General features: G+C 33.2%; 1 protein-coding gene across 4 annotated transcripts in view; it reads left to right on the plus strand.

The window, feature by feature from the left end:
- Positions 1–2,786: 2,786 nt before the first annotated feature.
- The window catches only part of LOC126739137 (titin-like), a 67,049-nt gene continuing 43,886 nt past the window's right edge, over positions 2,787–25,949 (plus strand). For 3 of the 4 annotated variants that reach the window (XM_050444671.1, XM_050444673.1, XM_050444672.1), the window contains exons 1-10: positions 2,787–2,958; positions 3,201–3,334; positions 8,916–9,000; positions 9,504–9,609; positions 9,665–9,945; positions 9,999–10,413; positions 13,933–17,743; positions 25,144–25,254; positions 25,427–25,594; positions 25,650–25,785. In XM_050444671.1, coding sequence (XP_050300628.1) covers positions 3,211–3,334; positions 8,916–9,000; positions 9,504–9,609; positions 9,665–9,945; positions 9,999–10,413; positions 13,933–17,743; positions 25,144–25,254; positions 25,427–25,594; positions 25,650–25,785 — 5,237 coding nt within the window. In that variant the 5' untranslated portion in view covers positions 2,787–2,958; positions 3,201–3,210. Of the gene's footprint in view, positions 2,959–3,200; positions 3,335–8,915; positions 9,001–9,094; positions 9,610–9,664; positions 9,946–9,998; positions 10,414–13,932; positions 17,744–25,143; positions 25,255–25,426; positions 25,595–25,649; positions 25,786–25,949 lie in introns of those variants that run through there. The other variant, XM_050444674.1, reaches the window with a different exon arrangement.

Below are 25,949 nucleotides of genomic sequence, written 5' to 3' on the forward strand. Positions count from 1 at the left end.
ATAAAATTCATAAGACGATTTATTGCTCTCTCAAAGATCTTTGGCTTTGAAGGTATTAATAACACAGAGAAGTAGTTTGCCATATCAGGCCTGTCCCACACCTTATATACTGGTATCACCTTGGCAGTTTTAAGTAACAACCTGAAAATCTCACTATCAACAGGAATTAGAAATAGTTGTGGGGAAGTGTTCGTTCCTTTGTATATCGGTTAAACGAGTGTAGCCCTGTATATTATTTGTATTATTTGATTTAAATTATTTGAATAAAAATTTTCAAAAAGCTAATAAATCAAAAATCAGACTAGATACCAGACATTTGTAAATTGAAACATAGATTTTTTTAGATTATTTGATTATCATTTAATTTCATAATACTGTAAAATTCCATGATTATAAAAATTATAAGAGGGGATGTACCCAAGATACAAATTTTGAGCACAAGGTTAAATTTCAGCCTCTAAAAAGCCCTATCTAAAATAATACCTGTTTATAAGAAGAATGATATTGAACGACCCTAATAATTATCGACCCATTATCTTAGTACCTGCTATATCCAAAGTGTTTGAGCTATTGCTAACAAATTAAATGTACACATATTTTGAAATATAATAATAAACAAACATATCGATAAACAGTTATGTTTTGGGCTCAGACAGCAAAGATCGACTGTTGCAACCTCTCCTAGACCTTCGACTGCATACACCATGATATTTTGCTGCTATAACTTAAATAATATGAGTTCGAATATATAAGTTACTTTGCAATTATTTATTAGGTAGAATACAACAAACTTTCTCTTGTGGCATAATATCTGGTGTGTTAAACATAAAAAACATTTATACAAATACATTTGTATTATAATGAACACAATACTTTGCATCTCAAGGCAAAACTGGTGCAATACAGATATATTATCATTAAACAACAATAAAACCAAAAAAATCCTATTTAGTCTAAGAACGATTAAAATACAAAGCTTTACAAATAGACTTTTCAATACAAAATGTGTGAAGTTTTTGGGGGTACATATAGATAACATTTTAATGTTTAAAGAACATATTGATCACACTGCTAAAAAAATAAATATGGAACCGCTTGTTGACAAGTCTATACTATTGACAGTTTATCACGCACCCTTTCAATCTTATTGTAATTATGCAATTTTGGTTTGGGAACACACTCCTTAAGCTAAGAGAATTTTTCACGATATAAGGAGGGATATATATCACAAGGTGGTAAGGAGATCTTTTGTGGAACTCAAAATTTTAACTCATCTCATTATATATAGAGGGGTGTCTGGTTTACTACTAAATGAAATCTTAATCAATATCAATTGCAAAGCAACTGCCATGATTAAAATACTAGACTGAATGAAGACTTAAGGGTTAATTATGTAAGGCTTAATAAATCATGTATAAGTATTGGTACTTATACATGACTTATTTCGGACCTAAATTTTTTAATAAATTGCCTTGACATATTATGAGAATGAATGAAAAACAAATTTACAACTGTTAATCCAACCCAACCCAACCCAACCCTGGTTTTATATTTACAAAATTTTAATTCTGCACCACCCAGATTTATTTTATTTAGTATAATTGTTTTGTGTGGGATTGTCCTAATGTTACTATAGGTTAAGTTTCTTATGTTTTAATTTGGAAACTTGGTTATTTTAAGCCTTTAGATATATATTGACGAAGGGTAATTTTATTATTCCAGGCAGTTGGGTCATAAAACCTTAAGAGGTTAAGCCATAGATTTTCTTTTAATTTCATAATTCTAGGATTCCATTTATGATCCTTTAAAATTCTAAGAAAAACTCCAGATTCCAGATGCATGCATTTATTATGAAAATTGGTAGGCAGATTCTTCAGTTAATTAGCAAAAAAAAACGATTTTTTTTAAAATCCAAAAATTAATTTTTTTCCTCAAAATCTCATTAATCAAGAATCCGATAAGACAGACATTTGAAAGTTGGGCACTTTTTTCAGCGTTTTTAAAAAATGTTTAGGAAAAATTAATTTTTTTTCTAAGACATCGCATAGACCTCATAAATCAAAAAGTAGACAAAACAGACATTTTAAAATAGGTACACAGATTCTTCCGGTAATTTGATTGGATAACTATATTGGCGTTTTTCAAAAAAAAAAAACAACGAAAAAATATTTGTTTTTCGAAAAATTCAATTTTGTTTTAAAACATCTTAAGAACCTCATAAATTAAGAAGCAGACAAAACAAACGTTTGTAAAATATTAGTACACAGATTCTTGAAGTAATTTAGCTGGACATCTGTTTCAGTGGTTTTTAAAAAAACAACCAAAAAATCCAAAATTTTTTCTTTTTTAGAAAATTCAATTTTTCTCTAAAAAATCTTAAAAAGCTCATAAATTAAAAACCAGACTAGAAAGCCATTTGAAATTGAATTCACACTATTTGAAAATTAGTATACAATTTCCTCAGGTCATTTGTTATTTTTTTTTGTTTTATTATTCTGACCCCTAAAGTATTATTTTTCTGCGCCGCCCGTGTCCCATTAAATTAACATTAAAAATCACCAAAAATTCCCAGAAAACAGTTTAGGTTGGTACTAAAAACCCCACGGAAACGAACCAGCTCAAATGTTACTTCGCCTGACATTTACTACCCCCGCCGGGTATATCCGTTTCAGTTTGACACGTTGGTTTCACCTCAGTTTCTCTCTGTTTGCAGGTAGCAGCTTCGACCCTATGACGTAAAAGGTACAGTGATCAATTCCCCCGCCCATTTCGGATGAAGTTTACAAGAAAGTCATTTATGGCCAACAACAATGGTCAATACCTTTAATAACAAGAAACGTTTTATTAAAATACTTTTTACTTCGAATCCTTTTAAAAGGATTTTAAATATATCTTAGTTCAAGTGCATTCTTACTAGTGGAAAGTTCGTAGATAAGTTCTAAACGGCGTAATTCTTGCGTAAGTAAAATCCTGGTTCTGGTGTGCTCTTTTTTTTTCAACTGCATATATTTCTGTTTGATTTACATCAATATATATATTAATTGCCTTGGCAGTCCTAAGGGCCTCACAGCCGAAAGTGTAAATAATAAATAAACCACGCCAAGCCACTCTAATTGTATTGTATGAATAATCAAAACATATCCCCACACACTCATTCTCCAGTTTGGCCCCACTACATGTGTCATAACTATTGTGTTTAGGTTAACCAAAATGCTTAAGGTTCTTAATGATAAGCCCAGCAGGGACAGCAATAAGGGCAGTGTGATGAACAACCCTAAACTTCAGATTACAAGGCCCCACATGCCTCTTGATGTACCTGGACATAGATTTTTTGGTAAGTGTGTATTTAATTAACTTTCTTGGAAAGTACTTATTATGTTATAATACAGTTGGTTTGTGACCTCAGCAAAGCTTTTCACTCTGTTAACCATTGGATCCTAAATAGGGTTAAGTACTAGGTATAATTTTAATCAAAAGAGTATCTGACTTTTGGAATCAACATTTTCACTTCAAAAAGTACTTTATTACAAAAAAATTATGGTAAACAAAAAATATATACATTAAGTGTTAGTATATAATAAATCTTATGTTCTAAGTCTACAATTAAACAACAAAAAAATTATAACATAAACAATATGTAATAAAAGATGAAAATACTCATTGAAATATAAAATTACTAGAAATAAAAATTTAGAGTACTGCAGATATTGCATTTCAAAAAGTCACAAGGGTGCCCTGGTAAAATTCATCCATGTTATTATACATTTTCTGTCCCTCATTAATAGATAAGGTTTCCAAAATACAAATAGACATTAGAAATGAAAGTTAATATCCTTTGATTTAAGAATAAGCAAGATTCTTTCTGGTTTCTATTAACATGTGATCTAACTGGTTTTTTCATCAGAAATACTGTAGTCAGTAGACCCTGATTAGCCAAACCCCAAATTGGTATAGCATACCTCAAGTGCAACTCAAATAATGAAAAATACACTGCACATATTCAATTCCGTCAATATGGACTAATTAAAAAATATAAATAAAACTTTAGCCTTATTCACAGCAAGAAAGGAATGGAAAAAACTAACTCTTCCATGTTATAATATAAGGTCTGCTTAAAAGTGACTTCCTCTAAATGTTCTTAATGAATTAGTAGCTCTTAAACCAATAGGCAAGTGATTAGAAACTTTTCGACCCTCATATAACAATGACCTTTTTACCAAAGTACTCTTGGGATTCGGTGAGGGTAAATTAAGTTTCTGACAAGTTACATGTCAATTAAATTAAAATGTATGGTTTTTGATGAGATATGCTTCTCTTTAGCATTGATTTTTTGCTCCTGTGATAACAACTATTTTCAATAACATAAGTATTTAATCTTCAAAGCTGATGGTTTTTACCCCCCAAGAAGCTGTGATCATAGCTTGCTTCTTTAGAGATTTAACTTTTTATCCCTTAAACATTGTGTAAAAGTAAGCAGCCAACTTTTTCTATTTAAACTCTGCTGCAATAAAATTAATGCTCCAGACCTTTTGGGTGGATTAGTCTTTTTTTATACCTCCTATACACATAAGAAGGCCACTTCAATTTTATCTTGTGAATACCCATACAATACAATTTTGTTCACTCTCAATACAACAATTCTGTTCACTCTCAACACATACTGCTGTTCAGTCTGGATTTAGAGCTTTTCCTAGTTGCATATCTAAAAAAATGGATGAATCTAAGGTCCTGTCTGGTACTTTTAGATTATAGTAAGGCATTTGACCTTATTAACCGTGATATGCTGATTGCTAAGCTACACTTTTTTTTGGTTTTCTGATCAAGCTTGTGGCTGATTCTCATCATATCTAAACCATAGACCAGTATAAGACTATACTAGGAATAGTATTAAATTCTTAGGAATACACATTGACCCCATTTTAAATTGGGAGAAACATATTATAAACTTTTATTCCAGATTAGCTTGCTTGTGCGGATTGATTAGTATCTAAGCTAGTAGTATCTGAGATATCTCTTCACCTATTTTATTTCGGACAGTTACAATATGGTATCTGTTTCTGGGGACAAGCAAGAGGAGCTATAGATATATTTAGTATGCAAAAGTGTATCATTCGTTGTTTATTGGGCAGACCTACAGAACTTCCTGTAGACCTTACTTTAGCAGACTAAAAATACTCACCCTTCCCTCCTTATAATTTTCTTCCTTGGTGTTATTTGTAAAAAACACATATCAATAGTTTGTTGACAATAGAGCGACATACACTGAGGATGTGACTATGATTACATGACATAGAAACGATCTGTGCATTCCATTTCATAATTCAGCCTACTATGAAAGGGGTTCTCATTATACGGCCATCAGGGCTTATCGAATGCTACCTGCTGATATTAGGAGCATTAAATCTACAGTCCAATTTAAAAAAGCTGTTTACCACTGGTTGCAGAATAAATGTTTTTATAACTTTACTTTTAAATAATCATTGCAACGTATGTTAGATGTTTAGAATATTGATTTTAAATTTTATTTCATTTATATATGGCTAGTGCCTCTATGAATTCTAGGTAAGAAAAATCAATTTAGCTAAGGTAGAAAAATCAATCAAGCTCTGGGAGCTAGGTCCTCCTTTGTATGATGTTGCTTTGGCATCCTTTATACGATTTTGTTGGCAAATAAAGGATATTATTATTATTATAAAAGGCACACAATTTTAATATTACTAATAATCCTGATGGCATACTTCTGAATAAGAAATACCTTTGAAGTTAGAGGACTCCATCCTCAGTTCAAAATACCATATTGCATCAAGGAATCAAAATTGGCATAATATAAAGTTGAAAAAGCTGCTTTACCACAATGCTGTAAAAGAAATGTTAATGAATAGCAACAAGTTTTTAATTTATTGCAAAGAATATCTACAGGTGAATTCCATTGTACAGAATGGACACACAATTACTGCCTGTCTACTTCATGAAAAACCAACAAAATGAGTTTTATCCTTATTGAGGAATAACTTGTTTTTTCAGACCATAAAATAACGCTACTATATACTATTTTAGTCAATGTTACAATAATCTCCAAGTTTATTTATTTATTTATTTATTTACAGAATCCATTTACAAAAGTGTTACATAGCATATCCATAATACAAACATATATATTCAGATACAAAACTATCTATAAATCAATGAAAGGTGTAGATGAGTTAATTAATCAAAGCCCCTATGAAATAATATTCTTTAACTGCCCCTTAAAAGATGTAATCTTAGAGTCAAAAAAGCTTATCTGTCCTGACAGACCATTAGGACTTCGAGCCATTCGTGTAATTGGCTCATTAATACCATAATTGGTATGGTGGAATGGGAATGAAAATATTTTTGATTGTCTATTCAATCTGGAACGCACCCTAAGTTTAAAAAGAGACAATAACTCGGGACAATCTATAGTAGCATTTAAAACCTTATGCATAAAACATAAGTCGAGTAATGTTCTTCGTGACTCTAATGTGGGTAAGTTCAGGTTATCCCTGACCCACTGATAGTAATACTCCTGTCTCCTGTAACCACATCTAAAAGCAGCCACCCTTAAAAATGTATTTTGAGTTTTTTCAATCTGCTCAATTTAAAAGTTAAATGACGGGGACCACACAATTGAGTCATACTCCAAGATGGGCCTAACAAGAGAGCAATAAAGTAATCTAAAAGTAAACAAAGACAAGTCAGTTGTAGACCGTTGGATAAAACCCAGCATTTTCATTGCCCTACCAGTCACCTGATTGATGTGACTTTTAAAAGACAACCTGAAGTCAATAAATATTCCTAAGTCAGAAACCTCTGTTTTGACACCAATTGCTACATTATTTATTTTATAAAGAAAAGCAATAGGGTTTCTTTGCTTAGAAAAAGTAATCTTATGGCACTTATTGATATTAAGGGACATTCTATTCAAGTGGCACCAATCAAAGAAGAAATTAAGGTCTTTTTGCAGGAGCACAGCATCGGAAAAGGATGTGATAGGCCTAAATAGCTTCACATCATCAGCAAACATTAGCACACGACAATTTTTAAGTTTCCAAACTAAATCAATCAAAAAGAGGCAAAACAAAACAGGGCCTGAGTGAGAGCTCTGTGGCACTCCAGATGGCACCAAAATTTCAGAGGAACATGTACCTCCAAGATTAACAATCTGGGTTCTACCTCTGATGAATCCCGAGATCCACTGAAGAAGAGGCTCCATAATACCTAAAGCCCTAAGCTTCTGCAAGAGTACCGCATGGTTAATCCTATCAAAAGCCTTGGAAAAATCTGTATATATTGAGTCAACCTGAAGTCCCTTCTCCATGCAGCAGTAGAGATAGTTGACATACAGCACCAAATTAGCATCAGTAGATCTGCCTTTTATAAATCCAAATTGCTCAGGATTAAATAAAGATTTAAAACTCCGGGCAATCCTATGACTGACCAGGCAGTCAAGCAGCTTTGGCAACTCAGATTGGTTACACACAGCTCGATAATTGGAAATTTCATTTCTACTACCAGATTTAAAAATGGGTTTTAGAAAACTTCTCTTCCAGAGAGTGGGATAAGAACCAGTACCTAGAGATTTGTTAAAAATGAACAGTATTGGTTTCGTAAGAACACAAACACATTTCTTTAGGAAGAATGCCGGAATCCCATCTGGTCCAGCGCAGAGCTTATTCTTAGAGGAAGTAATAACCTCATAAACATCCTGCATTGACAGAGTTAAATTGCTCAGACATATTGATTTATCAAAATCAAAAGATGGTATGTCATTGACTTGCTCATCCAAATAGACAGATGAAAAGTATTCTGCAAACATATCCGCAGTATCCGAGATATTCATACTAATCCTGTTATTGTTCCTTACTTTTAATGAAGACATTTGTATCATCTGTATAAGACATGACCTATATTAGGAGCAAGGCCCTCTATAAATGATACCAGCTCATTAGCATACACCAAAAAAAGAAAAGGACTTAGAATAGAGCCCCAAGGCACATCCTGAGTTATTTCGCAAGACGGGTTACTTTCATTGTAAGAATCTGGCTTCTGTTATGAAAATAGGATGTCAATGATAATCCTCTAACACCATACCAAAAAAGTTTATGAAGTAAAATGGCATGATCCATAAAATCAAAATTAGTTAGTTCAATCAAAATTATTTTATTACTTAGATTGGTTTTTATATTGGGATTTTATGTTATCAGATTGGATATTATCTAGGCAAGCATTTTTAAGTGTATTTTTAGTGTGAACAGCTTTATCGTATGGTGCAGGTCAGCAGAATGTACTAGGTCCACAGTTGTCATTTGTATTAAATTATACATTAAAATTCCCATTTATAATTATTGTTTTTTTCTTTTGTTTACAATACAATATAGTGTCTGTAGCATTCTCTAGATAGTGAACTTCATTCTGAGCATAGAGCACTGAAATTTGTCCAATCAGTATTTGATATTGATTGTCTGTAACCTTTGTGTGCCATTTCTTTACAACATTGCTTTAGAGAACCATAATGGACAGTGTGTGTTTTTTTTATAGACACATACAAATTCAAACAGTCATAAGTTATAATTAACAATTATAGACAGCCAATTGTATGTAGAAAAGAAGTTATTTATAAATATTAGATTGATTAAAGTTATAACAATATGTTACTGGTAGGTCTATGTTATTGGCCTTACTACTAGACCAGGCTTTACATTTAGTTGTTAAGTGGAATGCAAGGTTGCAAATAATTGTTCTGTGATCATTAACCACTGCATTGAGTTGCTTTAAAAATAAGTGTGTCACATCAAAGGTTTTCTTTAAACCTGAAATGAGAAAAATTGATCATTACTTCATATAAAAAACAGATATTTTATTTAAATTTTCATAGGAAACAATCTCTTTTTCAGTTGGCAATAGGAGAACATTTTTGACAATAGCATCTGGGGAAAAGAATTTGGCAAATGCATCACTTCTCAATAAGGAGTTGCATAGGTATGTATATCTTAAATTTTGCCCATAATAGTCAATTGAAATTTTCTCAATTTTTATTAGCAGTTTATTTATAAACATATTTTACTTTTCAAAGGAAAAAGAAGCAAACCGGCAATCAGGTTCATTTAGCAAGAAATATGTCATTAACGTTAATTTAATAGTATTTAAATGTGTGTTTTTTTTATAATATGTAATTCAAATATTGAAAAACTTGAAAGAAAATGAAGAAATGAAGTAAAGAAGACAGAAGATTATCTGAAAGAAGAAGAAGAAGAAGAAGAAGAAGAAGAAGAAGAAGAAGAGGAAGACCGAAGAGGATGAAGAACATAATTGTTTTCTAATACATTCCTTGTTTAATTAAAATTCGCTTATTTAATTAATTATCAAGTTAATAAAGAAGAAAGAAAACCGAAAAGCTCCTACGACCCATAATTTTCTAATCATTAGTATATAAATCTTCAAATCTTGAAAATCTGGCCTAATAAAAAAAATAAAAATTGCAGCTACGTGTCGCTATGGATCAATTCGAATCATCGTACCGACAGCGTTTTGAGACTGACACTGAAAAAGTTTATGTTTGTTCATATTTTTAATTGTAAAGTTGCTCAGGTAAGACTTAACCGATAAACTTTTTCCCTTTTTGCCATAAAAATTGTCCGTTTAGGTGACGAACATCTACCTCATCGATAAAAACCTTAAAGATGCCCTGGCAGGTTTCCTGAAAATATCCATGAATGTCTTAAGAAATCCCATCTTTGAAAAGAACAAGGAGTTCAACCAAACTTTAAAAGAGAGCATCACCCGATTATTATGGACCTTTTACTCAAAATACCATTTTTACTTAAAACCCAACTTCACAAGAGACGAAGTCTGGAGGTCCATTTATACGCTATTGGACCTAGAGCTACCCACCAGCCTCCCTGAATTCTTTAATGATTTTTTAGAGTAAGTTTATTCATATGCCTCCTAACTACATATCATCATTGTCTTTATTGCAGTCATGTGAAAAAATTGTTTCCTCCTAAACTGGTTGAACCGGAAGTGCCTTATTACATTGAAAACCTTGAAGATTTCCAAGCAAAAAGGCGATTAAATGAGGATTGTATATTAGTAGAGGAACCAGTTGTGGTTGATCTTTGCAGCAGTGATTCCGAGGACGAGAGAACAAAACCGACCTCAAAAGAGTCTAAGGGTACTAGTATACCAAAACAGCAGCCCATTTTATTGTCTTCAGAGAGCGAAGATGAATCGAACCATCAAGATAGAAGGAGAAGAAAGGTCTATAAAGAGGCGGGAGAGAAAGCGAGAAAAGAGGAAGAACCTCAGGTTCAGACCGGTAATATTGCGGAATATGTCACACAACAGGCCAAGATGTTTATTGATAATATTCGGAAACTGACTGGGAGGGATGATGTAAGTATTTCATTTTTTTTTAATGTTTTATAAAACGGTTTTCGCGAATCTCCAAATCGTGGTGGCAATTGCTTTGCAGCCATCAAATTAATAAAACTAGACAACCCTTGTTTGGTTATAGGGGCTTTTGTCCATATTTAAAAAACTCCCTGATGTTCTCGATAGAATTCATGTCGAGCAAATTTCCTAGTCAGTTGAGAATATCTTTTTTTTAGCTAAAAAAGGTTTTAATGGTACCTACTATGGTAATTTGTGTGCACAATGCCATGCATAAAAATTCGCTTTTCTCGCTACTTGAGCCATTTTTTCACTAAGGGAGCAGCTGGATTTTCAAAATTTTCTGGTATTTTTTGACAAGTGAAAGGCCCCTGGTCCCTTGTAACTGATTACTGACCACATCATTCTGGCATATATTCCTTATTTGACCTTTGCTGTATGAACTGTGACTTGTCTACTAGTACTTGGAAAATCGATTCGAAGCTAAACTCAAATAAAGCATTTTTGCTTGAGCATAGAGATATTGTTAACAAAGCTGTCATGATTAAGAAAATAGAACTACATAGTAATATATAAAATTTACAGATATTTCAGTTGAACAAATTGATTTATAGGATCACATATAAGCCAGAAAGAAAAATTATAAATAAACATAAACCTAAAAATGGTCCAAGAAGTATTCCTCTACCCTATAGTAGCCTTTCACTAACATCTTTCTTATCTCTCTTCTAAATTACTTATAAGAAAGAGTCTTACAAAGAATTCGGGGAAGATGGTTAATATTTTTTTACACTCGTAAAAAACTTTTAGAGTTTTTAGTTAAAGAATATGTAGGGATTCGTAAATTTATATTAAATGAGGACTGAGTATTATTCACATTTTGCGACTGGATAAGTAAAGACTTCTTACGCATTAAGCATACAGTCTCCAATATAAATGAAGATGAAAGAGTCAAAATTTTCTGGATAATGAAGTGAATTTTGCAAGATTCTTAAGTTCTAAAAAGACTTTCTTAGGGCACGGTTTTGTTGCACAGACGCGGAGTTAAATAAATTTGGGGATGCGTGCCTCCAAAAACATATTCCATAGTGTAAGTAAGATTCGACTAATGAAAAATAGGCATCTTTAGGCACTCATATACCAAGATTGCTTCTAATTAACAGCCAGATGCCAACCTATAACAGAGCTGCTCAATGTGATTTTCAAACATATATATGACATTACTCTCAGTAAGTAAATCTGGGAAATTAAAACTCCATTTAAAAAAAAAATGCCGTCTATATCATCACACTTTTTTGAAGCAAAAGTCCCAAAAAGAAAATTATCGAAAAATTCACTTTAGGTTTCTTAATTATGTAGCCCCGGAACTTTACAACTTGTTGCAAATTATGATAAGATCAATAAATAATTTAAAATGGGTTAACAAAAGATCTAGAATATACCGGGTCTCTCAAAATGCTTTTAACATCATAGAACTTAGCAATTTTTGATGATAGCAAAAAATTTCAATTCATGCGTTTTTTATGGGAGACAATGTTCTTTTTAGAATTATTTTCAAAATTACCAATAATACATTTTAGCGGACATTTAGATTCCTTCGATTGCTTTGACAGCTCTCCTATCTACAGTCATTTTTTCAGAAAACATAGTTTGCACCAAAAAAGTGAAAAACTGGAACATATTCAAGGAAAATCTGGTAAAAACACGCTCAATTCCTATTTCACAAAATCCTATAGAAATTGAACAAGCTGTTTCACAAATCTTAAATAATATTTTAGAAGCATTCAAATTCCTATTCCCAAATCCGAATATCTAGTTTTTTCATAGCGAATTAAAAACATCTTCAAAAATAAGAAATTGACTAAGAAAACAAGCAAAAATTACCAGTCTTGGGACTATAAAAATAATATTAAACAATATATAAGGATGAAAATATTCTAGTATACTCAGATAAGGAAAAAGTAGAAATTATTCACTAGAACAATTAATTTAACCAAGACTGTTGAACAACTAAACCAAGTCCCGGATGATCTAAATACAATAAACAAAATATGAAATTCAATAAACCAAATTGAAATCACAACCCTAAACACTCCCAATTCTTGAAAAAATAAGAATAAGTGAAATAAAAAACATTATGAAATTCCAAAAAAATTGACAAACACCGGGTCATGACAGTATTACTAATAAAATGCTAACAACCATATCAGATAATCCAACATTCGACCTAATAATAGCTTACAATAGATACTTATCACTGTGATATTTCCTCAAAACATGGAAAAAGGCAGTGATGGTACTAGTCTCCAAAAAACAAAGAGGAAAAAATTTTTTTGACCAATTTAGAAACATGTGAGCTGGGGTACTGCAAGGATTTCCTCACTCCCCAGTATAATATTTCATACAAAATCGTTTATTAAAAAAAATACATTTTATGAAAAAAGAAGCATGACAAAAAGGACAGTTCATCGATTAGAAAAAAAACCACTTCACATGCTCCTTATATTAAGGAAAGCATATGTGAACTATCCTATACATAACAAACAAAACAGCTAAATAATTCTAAATAAAAACTAACCTAAAAAAAGAATCAATGCATTGCAGATGCAAGCATTATCATTAGTATTTAATCTTTGAAAGAATTTAAAACGACTACAAGAAATATAATGTTAAGTTATGAAAAAAAAAACAAAAAATTAGCAATTAGAGAGGCAGAAGCGAGGGGCTTACTGTCAACCCTCGCTTCTTCCCCTCTAAGGCAGCCTGGCCGCGGGAAAAGTGAAGAAAAAAAAATGATTAATATAATATAATATGATATGACGCTGCATTCAGCATATCGTGTTATTAATGACATGTATTATTTACTAAGCCTGAGAACCTTGATCATAGAGTAACTTTAATCTGACATGCTTGAGAAATCCTTCTTGCTACGTGTTTTGATCTGTTCCGGCAGTTGGATCCACAAGTGCGTAGCAACAAAAGAGAATGAGCGTTGAAATGATGCCGTATGATGCTGAGTGATTAAAAATTTGTGATTAAATCTAGTGTTGCGAATATGACTGGCAGGTCTTAAATAGGTAGGCTTATTATTATTTATAATGCGGTAAATAAAATTATACATATGAAGTTTTCTCCGGTTTTCCATATTTAAAATGTTTTCAAATGTTTGCAAATTTTGTCACAAAAACTAAAATTCTCTCAGAATTTAAAATTTTTAATTCAGGGTGCATACACTGACTTTGGTCCATTGCGTTCCAGAACTATGAATTTTTAATTAATTTGTACTTTTTGAGAGATAAATACTTTTTTGATATAATTTAATTTCTATATTCTAGTTTTTTGGAATAATTTTTCCCTCGTTTCAAACTTATTTCTTATGGCTTTCTTAAGGAATTTTCGTTTTTATTTTATCCTTTAATAGGCACCTTGCCAAATTGTGCCAAATACCCTAATGGATCAGCCACGAATTTATTACTCCATCATCCTCTACATCACATTACTAAAATTTTCTTTTATTTTCAGTTCACCATCAAGAGCGTCAATGGCAAACTGGAAGTTTGTCTGGAGCCACCTGACGCACCTTCTATTAATAATAAACTCGTTCAACAAGATGTACCTGCTCCCCCAGATTTAAGACCCCAAGACAATCCATCTGCAATTACATTTGCTGCTGAAAATACTCTTTTATCGGATCAAACTCAAGACAATAGCACCTCTGTACTCCCGACACTTCCAGACCGAACTATTATAAAAGAAAACGTTTTAGAAAAGCCCTCCAAACCCTGTGATAATCTCTCAACTTTAGACTTTAATAATAGTAGTGAAGAAAAGCGAACTGTAACTACCTCTTTAACAGTGAGTGGGGCAAAAGATAAAACCGGAGAAGACGTTTTACTGGCGGAATCTGACGAAGATAAGAACTGTCCTGAAAGTGAGGATCTTGATGAGGATTTTTTACTGGGGGATGTCGATCAACATTTATCCGGCCAAATAGTTGACGAAGAACGTTTTTTATCAATGCCTGAGGGTGGATCTTCAACAAAATCAACGGAAAGGGAGGCAGTGGTTCCTAAAGATAAAGACAAGAAAGTAGTAGAAAGTTGCCAACAGCTTGATGAAAAACCAAATGAAAATCTTGAATCGTCGCTCATTAGTACTTCAGATGAAGGTGTGGTGGTTATAGATGATAAGGAAGTGCTTGAAAATGCAGAATCTACAATTGAACCATCACAGACAAATTCTATACATCAGGAAATCCAGAGTGATAGTACAGAAAACTTGATTGGGACGCTTGAAGAAGACTCCTTGATAACAGATAATAATGATTCATCAAAAACGTTTCTAAAAGATGAACCAATTGAAAGCGATTCTCTTGCAAAACAAACTATTTCCAATAAGGACAAATTAGTGGCAAATGTGGAAGTCCCGGAAGAAGAATTGTCTTATGATAAAAGCAATACTTTTCCTGGCCAAAACGTGAACAATATAGAAATAAATGAGGAAAAGGCATCTATGTCAACTGAAGAAGAAACTGCTCCTGAAACTCTCAATCGTAAAAAACACAATGCAGCCAAGCATGAAATATTGACTGAACACATTTTAGAGCCAAATGAAGAAAAACATCTAGAAACTAGTTTCACATTAGCCAATAATATCACAGTCTCAGAGGATCATAAAGTTTTAACTGTTTGTTCCCAAGAAATTTTTCCAGTTGCTGTTTCAATTAAAGAGACAGAAATCACACCTGAATTAACCATTAAAGACTCTCAGGAGGGGGTTCAATTACAATACGACTCAAACGCCACAGTAAAAACATCTTTTGCAGATTCAAAAGTTGATTCAGAAGTGATTTGTGACAGAGTCGTAGAGGAGTCTAAGGAAGCTACTGAAGTCAAAGAGCAAGAAACATGTTTTGTCAAAGAAAAAGTTGATCCAGAGGTGTTTACAGACTTGGAAACAAAAGAAAATGTGGGTGATAGAGTCCTAGAGGAGTCCAAGAGAGTTACTGAAGTCCCAGATCAAGAAACATATTTTACAAAAGCAAAAATTGATCCCGAAGTGGTTACGAATCTGGAAACAACACAAGATGAGGATGATAAAGTTCTAGAGGAACCCAAGGGAACTACTGAAGTCCCAGATGAAGAAAATTATTTGGCTAAAGCAAAAGTTGATTCAAAAGTGTTTACAGAGCTAGAAATATTAGGAAATGCGGATGATAAAGTTCTGGAGGTGTTCAAGGGAGCTACTCAATCCTCAGAGCAAGATTCAGGAGTGATTACAAAGCTGCAAACAACTGAAAATTTGGATGTTGCAGTCCTAGAGGAGTCCAAGGGAGATACTAAAGACTTAGAGCAAGAGACATATTTGGCTGAAACAAAAGTTGATCCAGAATGGATAACAAAGCTGGACACAACAGGAGATGTGGATGTTAGGGTCCTAAAGGAACCTTTGGGAGCTCCTAAGGTCCCAGAACAAGAAACATATTTTGCCCAAGCAAAAGTTGATTCAGAAGTAAGTACAAATCTGGAAACAACGGGAAATATGGATGTTCGAGACTTAGAGAAGCCTTTGGGAGCTACTGAAGTCTCAGAGCAGGAAACATATTTTCCCAAAGTAAGAGTTGATCCAGGAATGATCACAGAGCTTGAAACACCACTAAATGTGGACGATAGAGTCCTAGAAAAGTCCAAGGGAGCTACTGAGGTTCCAGAGCAAGAAACATTTTTTGACCAAGAAAAACTTGATTCAGAAGTGATTACAGAACTGAAAGCAACAAAAGACGTGGGTGTTAGAGTCATAGAGGAGTCCAAAAGAGCTACTGAAGTTCCAAAGCAAGAAACATTTTTTGTCAAAGCAAAAGTTGATTCAGAAGTGATTACAGAACTGGAAACAACAGAAAAAGTGGATGTTAGAGCCCTAGAGGAGCCTCTAACTGAAGCCTCAGAGCAAGAAACCTTTGGAAACCTGGAATCATCATCTCTTGCAAATATAACCCTTGATGAATCCAAGAGTAACCCATTAGATGAATTTAAAGGGCCTCTAAACATGGAACCATTAAAGACAACTATCGTTGATAAAGTTTTGGATGAGTCCATAGGGATGATTAAACACCTTAATAGCTTAGAACCAGTAAAAAAATCTACTGCACATGTTGCACCTGAACTAAAAGAAAACATGAAACCAGAATCTAAGGCAGATGACCTTATAGTGGCTCCAGAAATTGCCCCTAAGGAAGATACTTTTAAAACTCAACTGGTTCCAGTTGAACCTAACAAACTAGATAATGCTAGAGAACTTGCCCCCCTGGTTCGAGAATACCCTGTAGTTGAACAAAAAAGCCGTGAGACGGTTTTAAGTTCAAGGCCAAGTGAAGAACTTACCCCAAGAGCCTGGCCTCATAAGACAGCCGTTACAGCTGCTACATTGAATACAGAAAACAAGAGAAAGTCTAATAGAAGAAAGAAAACCGTGAAGCCTGTTAAAGTGACTCAAAAACTCAAACCTCAGACGAGTTCAACTGTTTCAGTGGATCCTGGTTTGTTAGAGAAATGTAAGCTTATAGTGCAGGCCTTGAATCAAATTAATATTTCTGAAGAAGTGGCCGCTGAAGACCCTAATAAATCTGAAGAAACTAGGGAAAACCAGACTGTAAATACTTCTGAACCTAAAGAGTATCCTGATAAAAATCTTGAAACTTCTTCTTCTAAGGACCGCTCACCCGGTGGTGCAGCTATACACGTTCATAACTCACAAGAATGTACTGTAAAAGAGCCTGAAAATACTGAAACTAAACTAGGACATAGTAGTATCCCTGTATCTGACAATCCTCCAGTAGATTTCCCTCCGCCAATACGTCAAAGAAACCCCAACATAACAATTTTATCGAACATCGTGGTGAAAAAGACGATCCCCTACACGATAAACACAGATCCGATAAGAAAAGCCGAATTAGTTCAGTTAAGCGGCGAGGAAACTAGAACCAGTTTCACACCGCAGACCAATAAAGTACGCACCGAGGAAGATCTGAGAAATATCGCGGCGGATGAAACGGTGGCTTACGTGGAGGGTTTCGGCTCGTTTACCCAAAAGCAGTACATGTCCAGGGAGACCCACGTGAACAAATACACCGACCCCAAAGAATATATCCAGAAGGCCAAAGAGGCGGTTTGGAGTGAATCGTCCACGTTGACTTTTAGTAGCGGCGAGCAGTTGTCTTTGAATGCGAACGTCGTGTCTAGTAGTGGAATCGCTGACGTTAGCACCCCGGTTGTTGAGACTGCGAAATTTGAGACTGGCAATGAGGAGTTTAGGACGCCAATTGATGCACTGTTAGGTAAGGACACATATTTTATTCGCTAAAATAATTTATGTTCTCTAAGTAACTTAGTACCTAGATAAAATACAAAAAACATAAAGTCATTGTCGCAAATAAAGGGGGTGTATTGAGTTGATCATATAATTAAACAAGATGTATTCAAAATTAATTTTTTAATATTATCTTAACAGAGCATGATCAGTGCTAACTGAAAGTGAGTTGAATGTGTTTTTTTACATTTTTAAGATAGTAACAATGAAGCTAAACCTAAAAATAGAGGGATTAAATAAATATATTCACTTGTCAGTTACGCACAGCAGTTCCATGTAGTGGAAAAAAACCATGTCGCAAATTAAAATAATTTTTTTAAACATTTAATATTATATACAACACACATGAATTGCAGGAGGACGTACAATATTTAAAAAGGGAGGACGTTAGTGTACCCTTCCAGGTTAATGTTTGAATTGTGTTACAAGGCGGAAAACACAACTTTAAAATAGGTTAGGGTAATCCTTATACAGGGTGATTGACGACAGATGGTACGTTAGCCTTATATGGAAAACGGAACATAGCATTTTTCTGAGAATTTGGTAGCCATGATAACAGACAATGCTCTGTCGGTCTAAAATATTTTCAGCACTGCAGCGTTGCCGCTTATGTAGAAAAATGACAACATCTTTGATTTTTTAAATAGAACGCCCTATATTTTTTTAGATAATTTAAATCCCTGCTTCATTTTGAGTCTTTTTTAATCATACTTCCCTATACCTATCTAGCAGTTTTCAAGAAAAAATAATTTTGCGTGTTTTTGGTTAAAGACCAAGAGATAACTAGTTGTTTATTTCTTAGCCATTTAAGTTCCTCAAAAACCGCAAATTTTAAACATCACTTTAAGAAACCATCTTGATTAACGTCGAAAATTAAATTATGGGATGGTTGATATAATTTCAAATTATGTGGTCTGTTTGAGTAGTTTCCGTTTTTGAAAATTCTAAATTATTTAATTGTTTATGTATAGTTAAATCTAAAAAATTTGGAGTACTATTATCTTCTGTTTCTAGTGTAAAACTACTTAGATAAACCGTAAAGATGTGGGTTTGTAAGGTATGCGGATCATTGTATTCTTCTAAAAATTGATGCGAGTGTTTTATAAGACTTGAAGTCTTTCTGACAAAGCTGTTAAAAGGACTGGAGTTTAATAGTTTAAAATTATTTTCAGTCTAAAAGGTTTCAACTTTGAATATATAAAGCGCTTTTTCTATAATTGACTGACTAATATAATGACTCTATAAGCCTTTCTATAAGCCATTTCCCTTATTTGCTTTAGAGATAACTAGATTATGATTTTTTATTTTGTTATTAATCGATTTTAGGACCTTGTTTGAAGAGTTTAAGTGAGATTTTGATTTTTTTAAATTCGATTTAAATTTATTTAATATACCCTAACATGTGGCTACAAAGGGGATGTTTTTAAACTGATGTTATTGGAAATCTGCTCTATAACTATGTCAAGCTCAACTGAAAATTAAAGCAAATCACTCTCGGAAATTTCTTTGTTAAAACAATAATTTAAGCCGAGCTCGAGAAAGTTCAGTTCTATCAAAATTAACGTTAGATATGTTCTTAGCTCTATCATGAAAAACAAATGCAGAGAATTTGTGAGTTGAGTTCTGTTCTTTCCTATGTTAATGAAATTCCTTATGTCTGATCAGATTATCAAATTTTTGTCTCAATTTATTATATTGCATTTGCTTTTCGGACTGCACATTTAATAATTTTATAATTAACATCTTTTCAAATTTAAACATATTTATTATCTAACAGGAATCTAATCCTAATCACTAAGACAATATATCAAAATATATATAATAACAATTCATATATCATGAAAAATAATAATAATCATATACAGTGACCGCCTAAAGTTCCGCATAAATTCGATAAAAATTAGAGACATGATTTTTTGAGAAAACTCTCGGACCCGTCGATTTTTATTTTAAGTTGCGCATTATTTCACATAAATGTTTGTATAAAGGGTGGAAAAAAAAAGATATGACGTCATCGGTCATTTTTTTAAATAGAATGCTATATTTTTTACTGCATTTATGAAATATAGGCGAAATTTCAAGCAACACACAATCTACACACAAAACTCAAATAACACACCTTATCTCAAAACTCAACTGTTCCAGAGATATTTACATTTAACCAACAAGAAAGCAAGTAAGTATGCGGAAATTTAGGCGGTCACTGTATATAAGAGGCATATTAACTAAATAGGTTTACGATATTATTTGACAAAATTTTTTTTAAATGACGAGAAGACATATTAAAGAGATCGACATCCAGACTATGTTTGTAAGTAAAAAATGTTTTGTTTTCTAGTATTAATGTAAGGCACAACAAAGTGTCGAGCTGCTAACAATTCCGGGCAGTTAATACGACCATTACAAAATTTGAACAGAAAATCAAACCTGCACAAATGATTTTCTTGATGAAGGGAAAGCATATTGAATCTACTGAGTAACAAGTGCTGATCGTATCCTTGTTCCGGATAAATTCCATCAGTTTTAAAAGCGATATGTTTCAGAAATGTACGTTGAACAAATTCAAGTCTAACAATGTGAACAGTATAGTTTGGATACCAGAGTGAAGCCGCATAAAGTAATCGCGATTTTATTAGGGAATTAAATAAGATCATTCTACTTGATATACTAACGAAGTCTGATGTAGCTCTTATAATAAAACCAAGAGATTTTAAAGATGACTTTATGATATTATCGATATGATTGCAAAAATTAAGCTTCTTGTCAATAGTGACACCCAAATCACGAACATAATCACAGTTAGAAAGAATTGTACCATGAAATGGACATCTTTTTACACTTTTCAATATTGAGAGGAAGCCTATTAATCTTGCACCAGTTGTAGATTGAATTAATATCATTTTGGAGAAGCAAACAGTCATCCCAATTAGTTACAATGCGAAATATCTTTAGGTCGTCAGCAAACAGAAGCCTATTGCTTAAAATGTTAACAGATATGTCATTGATGAAAATGGAAAACAAAAAAGGAGCAAGATTGCTACCCTGAGGAGCACCACTATATGCTTTATAAACCATATATTATATGACATATACCCATTATGCTCTACAAACTGGTGTCTATCCGCCAGATGGGAAGCAAAAAATTGTACAAGATTAGAATGAAAACCAAGCTTGATAAGTTTCTGAGTAAGAAATCCATGGTCCATCTTATTAAAGCCCTTTCTGACTGATGCTATTTTAAGTTTGCTTCTACATCTTTAAATAAATTACAACCTATTTTCAAGCTTTTTAACCAAACACACAAATTCACTGTTGTTCCACAATTTTGTCTAATTTGTTCCACAATTTTGTTTTCTCATTCAACTTTTATGACAATTTTGCGCTCAATGTTTCTGGACCGATTTACCGCCACTATGTATATTTCTGACAGGTTTGACGCTGACTGTGAAGTTGACCGTAGGATAACTAACCTATTTTAACGTTGTGTTTCCCGCCTTTTAACACAATTCAAACATAAACATGGAAGGATACGAACGTCCTCCCTTTTTAAATGTTGTACGTCCTCCTGCATTTCATGTGTTGTATGTAATCTTAAATGTTTTCTTAAAAAATTATTTTATTTTTTGACATTGTTTTGCACCCTACATGGAACTCCTGTGCGTAACTGATAAGTGAGTACATTTCATCCCTCTATCTTTAGTTTTAACTTCATTATTACTGGGTAGGATTCTTCTGCCCCAAGCACTTGTAGCGCTCTACTCTAGAAGGAGAAACCTTACTTACAATTTTAAGGTTTTAATAATGAACTGCTCCACCATGGGGGTGGGTTCCAGCCTCACTCAATCGCTTTCAATTTCTGCAGGGTTCTTTGTTGTAAAGTCAATGTAATTAAAGAGAAAACAACCAAGTTCAAATTCGATTAGCTGCGAGCGTGTCATTGTGAGACCTTGTATATTTGCAAAAAACAAACAGTAGAGGGTGTCTAAATTTGGACACTTTTGTAAGTTATTTCGATTGCTGTTGGAGATAGAGCCTTGCGGTTTTCGAATTACTGCTACTTTTTTATGAAACGAAGTATGTCATTGATAAAAATTTGACAGCTGTCAATGTTTTTAATCTACAGAGCCGTTTTGAAAATTTTCGATTTTGAGATAAAATATAAACTTACATTTTTTTAATCCTGTATATTTTTAAATAGAAAAATCCGCTTTATTTTTTCCTTTTTAAAAATTTATATTTCTATTATTTTGAAAAATGACTGAATAAGAGACAATTTTCGTAAAATAATTACCTATTATTTTAATTTTGATGAGGCCATGATCATGTGTTTGTTTGTATTGTTTTTAAGAAGGCCACGACAGAGTGACAGATAATTAAAAAACTATCAATTTAAAAAAAAGACATAACTTGTGCAATTTGCATTTATTCAGATTTAGAATGGCAGCACAAAGAAATGACGAAAATTTAAAAAAATATGATATGCTAGTTTGCTACATAAGATGCAATGAAAATTCCCTCCAGGCGGCAGGCTTATATTTTAACAGATACATATAATTTTTTAATCCATTATATACCTACTTGTTAACGGGTTGCAGTACAATAACATGTACTTATACTGAGAGAAGATTACCTTTTTCCGACAGGTTCTCAAAACTAAAAAAAAAATACTTAATCATGGCGCCTTTTCGTAACCAAGACCAAAAAATTTTTAAAAAGAGGATCAATCGAAAGAAAAAATGCAAATCCATATACATTTTGTAGAGTCATTGAGTCTGAAGTCGTAGTTCAGAAAAGCAAGGCCTATTTGATTCTAGAAACACATAAATTTCACCCTTACAAGGAAAGTTATTCAACAGTTACAATCTGGAGACGCTAAACGTCGCTTACTTTTCTTTAATTGGTATATGGCCCAGACACAATTGAACATTAACTTTAGCCGATTTGTAATATAGAGCGATGAAGCCTATTTTTCATCAGATGGAATCTTTAATAGGCATAATAGCAGACGTTGACAGCAAGAAAATCCACATATTACTTACACGTCATTTTAAACATATTACAGGAAGTAATTCCCGAGTTTTTATAAAATGTTCCTTTGACAAATTTAAACATGTACTTGTTTAAATTTAGTGTGAAGGGCCGAGTGATACCTTATTTTAAAGGTTTCTCAATTCCTTTTCATTTAAAATTCATGTACTTTAAATTAAATGAGTAGTTTTGGAGAATTATTGATTTAAACCTTAAATAAAACTAATACATCATGATTAGTAGAGGTCAATACATTTGACAGGAAAGTAGTTTAAATATAAAGAATGAAGTAACCTGGCAGGCAAGTAAATGTTGGAAATGACCGCCATGACTCTCCATGTAGTAATAAAGATTTCGCTTAAAACGTTGCCGCATATTTTGTAATATTTGAGGAGTATTTTGAAGGCACTCATTCACAATTCTTTGCCGCAAATCTTTTAATCATGTTGACTGAGTAGCAGATATTTTGATTTTCAAGTGACCCTACAAAAAGAAATTCAAACATGATCAATCTGGGGATCTTGGGGGCCATTCAATGGCACCTCTTCTACCAATCCATCGATCTGGAAACGTCTGATCTAAATATTTTCGAACACATAATGCTAATGTGGTGGGGCACCATCCTGTTGGAACATCAACCTATTCGCAAAGTAACGCGGATCATTCTGATTTTCAATTATGGCAGTTAATGCAGGATCTATGACGTCTTTCAGTAATTCCAAATATATTTCACCGGTCAAATTTCCAGGTAAGAAAAAGGGACCAACCAAATGATCGCCAAAAATACCAATCCAAACATTTAATTTTTGTGGCTGTGTATGTACCTCATGATAAATTCTGGGATTAAAATCGCACCAATACAAGCAGTTCTGACTATTTACTACGCCATTTAAGAAAAAAGAACATTCGTCGGAAAATAAAGTATTGTATCGATGATATTCATCGTATGTAATTCGTATACTCCTATATTCACAAAATTGCCTTCATTCAAGTTCAAGTTCTTGTACGAGGTAAATCTTATACGGATGAAAGCTATGGGCGCTTAAAATTCCTTACTACGTCGACTAACACCACACGTAATATCCAATTTGTGGGTACTTAATGTAGGATCTACATAAACTTGCCCCAAAAACCCCATTTCTTCAAACTTCTATTGTTTTGTTCCTTAAAGAATTTTTAATTTTGCGTTTTTCATTGGCGACTGATCCAGTTTCCCAAAATTTAGCCAAGTTCTAGAACATATTTTCGATGCACGTTAGAAAATCAAACTCAGGTCAAATTGAATCTCGCCTAGAGTGACATATTATCGCAAATCCCTGTAACATTTTTTTGATAAAGTCATTTATTATTATTATACAGATTTCCTGCCAAACGGCAACGCACTCCCCCATGAAGAATTAACTTTATTTACAAATAATACACTTAAACTAAAATTAAAATTACATTATTCTTAAACTAGTTGACGTGATCTGCGTTTCCAATGAACTTTTTGACGATTCGGGTTGTTTATAATAGCGTCGACTTCTGCATTAGCTTAATAAATCTTAAATCTTTCCTTAAGGTTGAGCAGTTTTATGTTCTCGATCAGGCTTTTGGTATTAATCCTATTGTTGACCCAATAATTGAAACTGTCCGCACTTCTATCATATCTTATTGTCTTCTTATTTGGTGTTCTAGATCCCTGTACTTAACAATTTTTTCATTATGTTTAGCTCTTAGGTTGTTATTATTAGGAATAGCTACATCAATAAGGGTTGTCTTCCTAGAAATTTTATCGATTAGTATTAGGTTAAGGCCTATTGTTACTTACTGGTTGGTGTGTAAGTACAATGCGATCCCAATACAATTTGTGTTGCTCATTTTCAAGAACTGGTTCCGGCTTACAGTTATATACAGTTATATACTTACAGTACCTTGGATGTTGATAAGACATTTACTTTTTTCTGCGAGCTTTTGATCAAGTATTTTTGCAACTAGATCATACCGTTCTTTTTATTCCGTTGGTGCAAAAGTTTGACATCCACCGATGACATGCTGAATGGACTTCATTGTCTCACATCTATACCCACATCTGTCACTTTGTATCGTCCGGTCACCTACGACAAACTTTAAATATATCTTATTGGTATTACTTGATCTTCGATAGTTATATTACTATTATTATTATATGGATGGTCTCTTTATAAAGTAAAATCAAACCAACGTAGCAGCCACATAATGAAATTGTGAAGAATATTTTGCAATATAAACTGTTAAAACGCAAACACAAAACACACATCTGTCGGATTCTTTTAAATTAAAAAAAAATTGAAATGTTGGTAATGTGATTTTTTTTCGTAGCTGCCTCAATGTCTAGTGGAAGCGAAAAAACTGCACCAGTAGAGTCAGTGGTGAATTACGCTTTTATTCATCAAAGTATGGTGGAGCCGGCGAAGATACCGTTCTTTGAAGGTAATATTTTAGGCCAAAGAGTTTTTAAGATTCAAAAAAATATTGAAGCCTTTACTGACAATATGTTCAGACTTTGTAATCTCTGGCAAATTTAATGACCCGCGTCGCGTTCAACCATTTGACAAAATTAAAAGAGAGCAGCAATATCTGAAAAAAAAATTTTTTTTATTAGAACCCCATTGTGCGGACAAATTAATTACCCTAGCAGGGGTGTGCTCGCTGCAATACAGTAACGATGTTCACAGTACCACCGATGTGCCGTCAAACAGTCCGGACGCTTCCGATTCGAGCGATTCCGAGTCCAAGTTAAGAATCGACGAGGGTTGGACTAAAGCGCCTGGTAAATTCTTATGACTTAATCGGGTATCAAGACTCAATCGTGTTTTTTTTTGTAGAAGTGAAAAATCCTGAGAAAATTGAGGTTAAAACACCCAGACGGTATCGGACGAAGGCGGAATTAAAATGTTTAAGTTTGGATGAGAAGATCACTTCTTCTTCGGAGGATGATGTTCCATTAACTGCCAGAATTCAGTAAGTCAAAGTGTTTTTTTTTTAGATTTATTTGCCAAGGTTGCCAGGTTACTTTACAGTTAGCAGGAAATTTGTTTACTTACATATAAAGGTTATTTGCAAGAAATGAGAGGTAACAATTATTTTATTTAGATTTTTTAGAAAAGAAGGTTTTCAAGGAATTT

This window comes from Anthonomus grandis, chromosome 8, assembly GCF_022605725.1.
Source record: "Anthonomus grandis grandis chromosome 8, icAntGran1.3, whole genome shotgun sequence".
In the NCBI taxonomy this organism is placed as follows: Eukaryota; Metazoa; Arthropoda; class Insecta; order Coleoptera; family Curculionidae; genus Anthonomus; species Anthonomus grandis.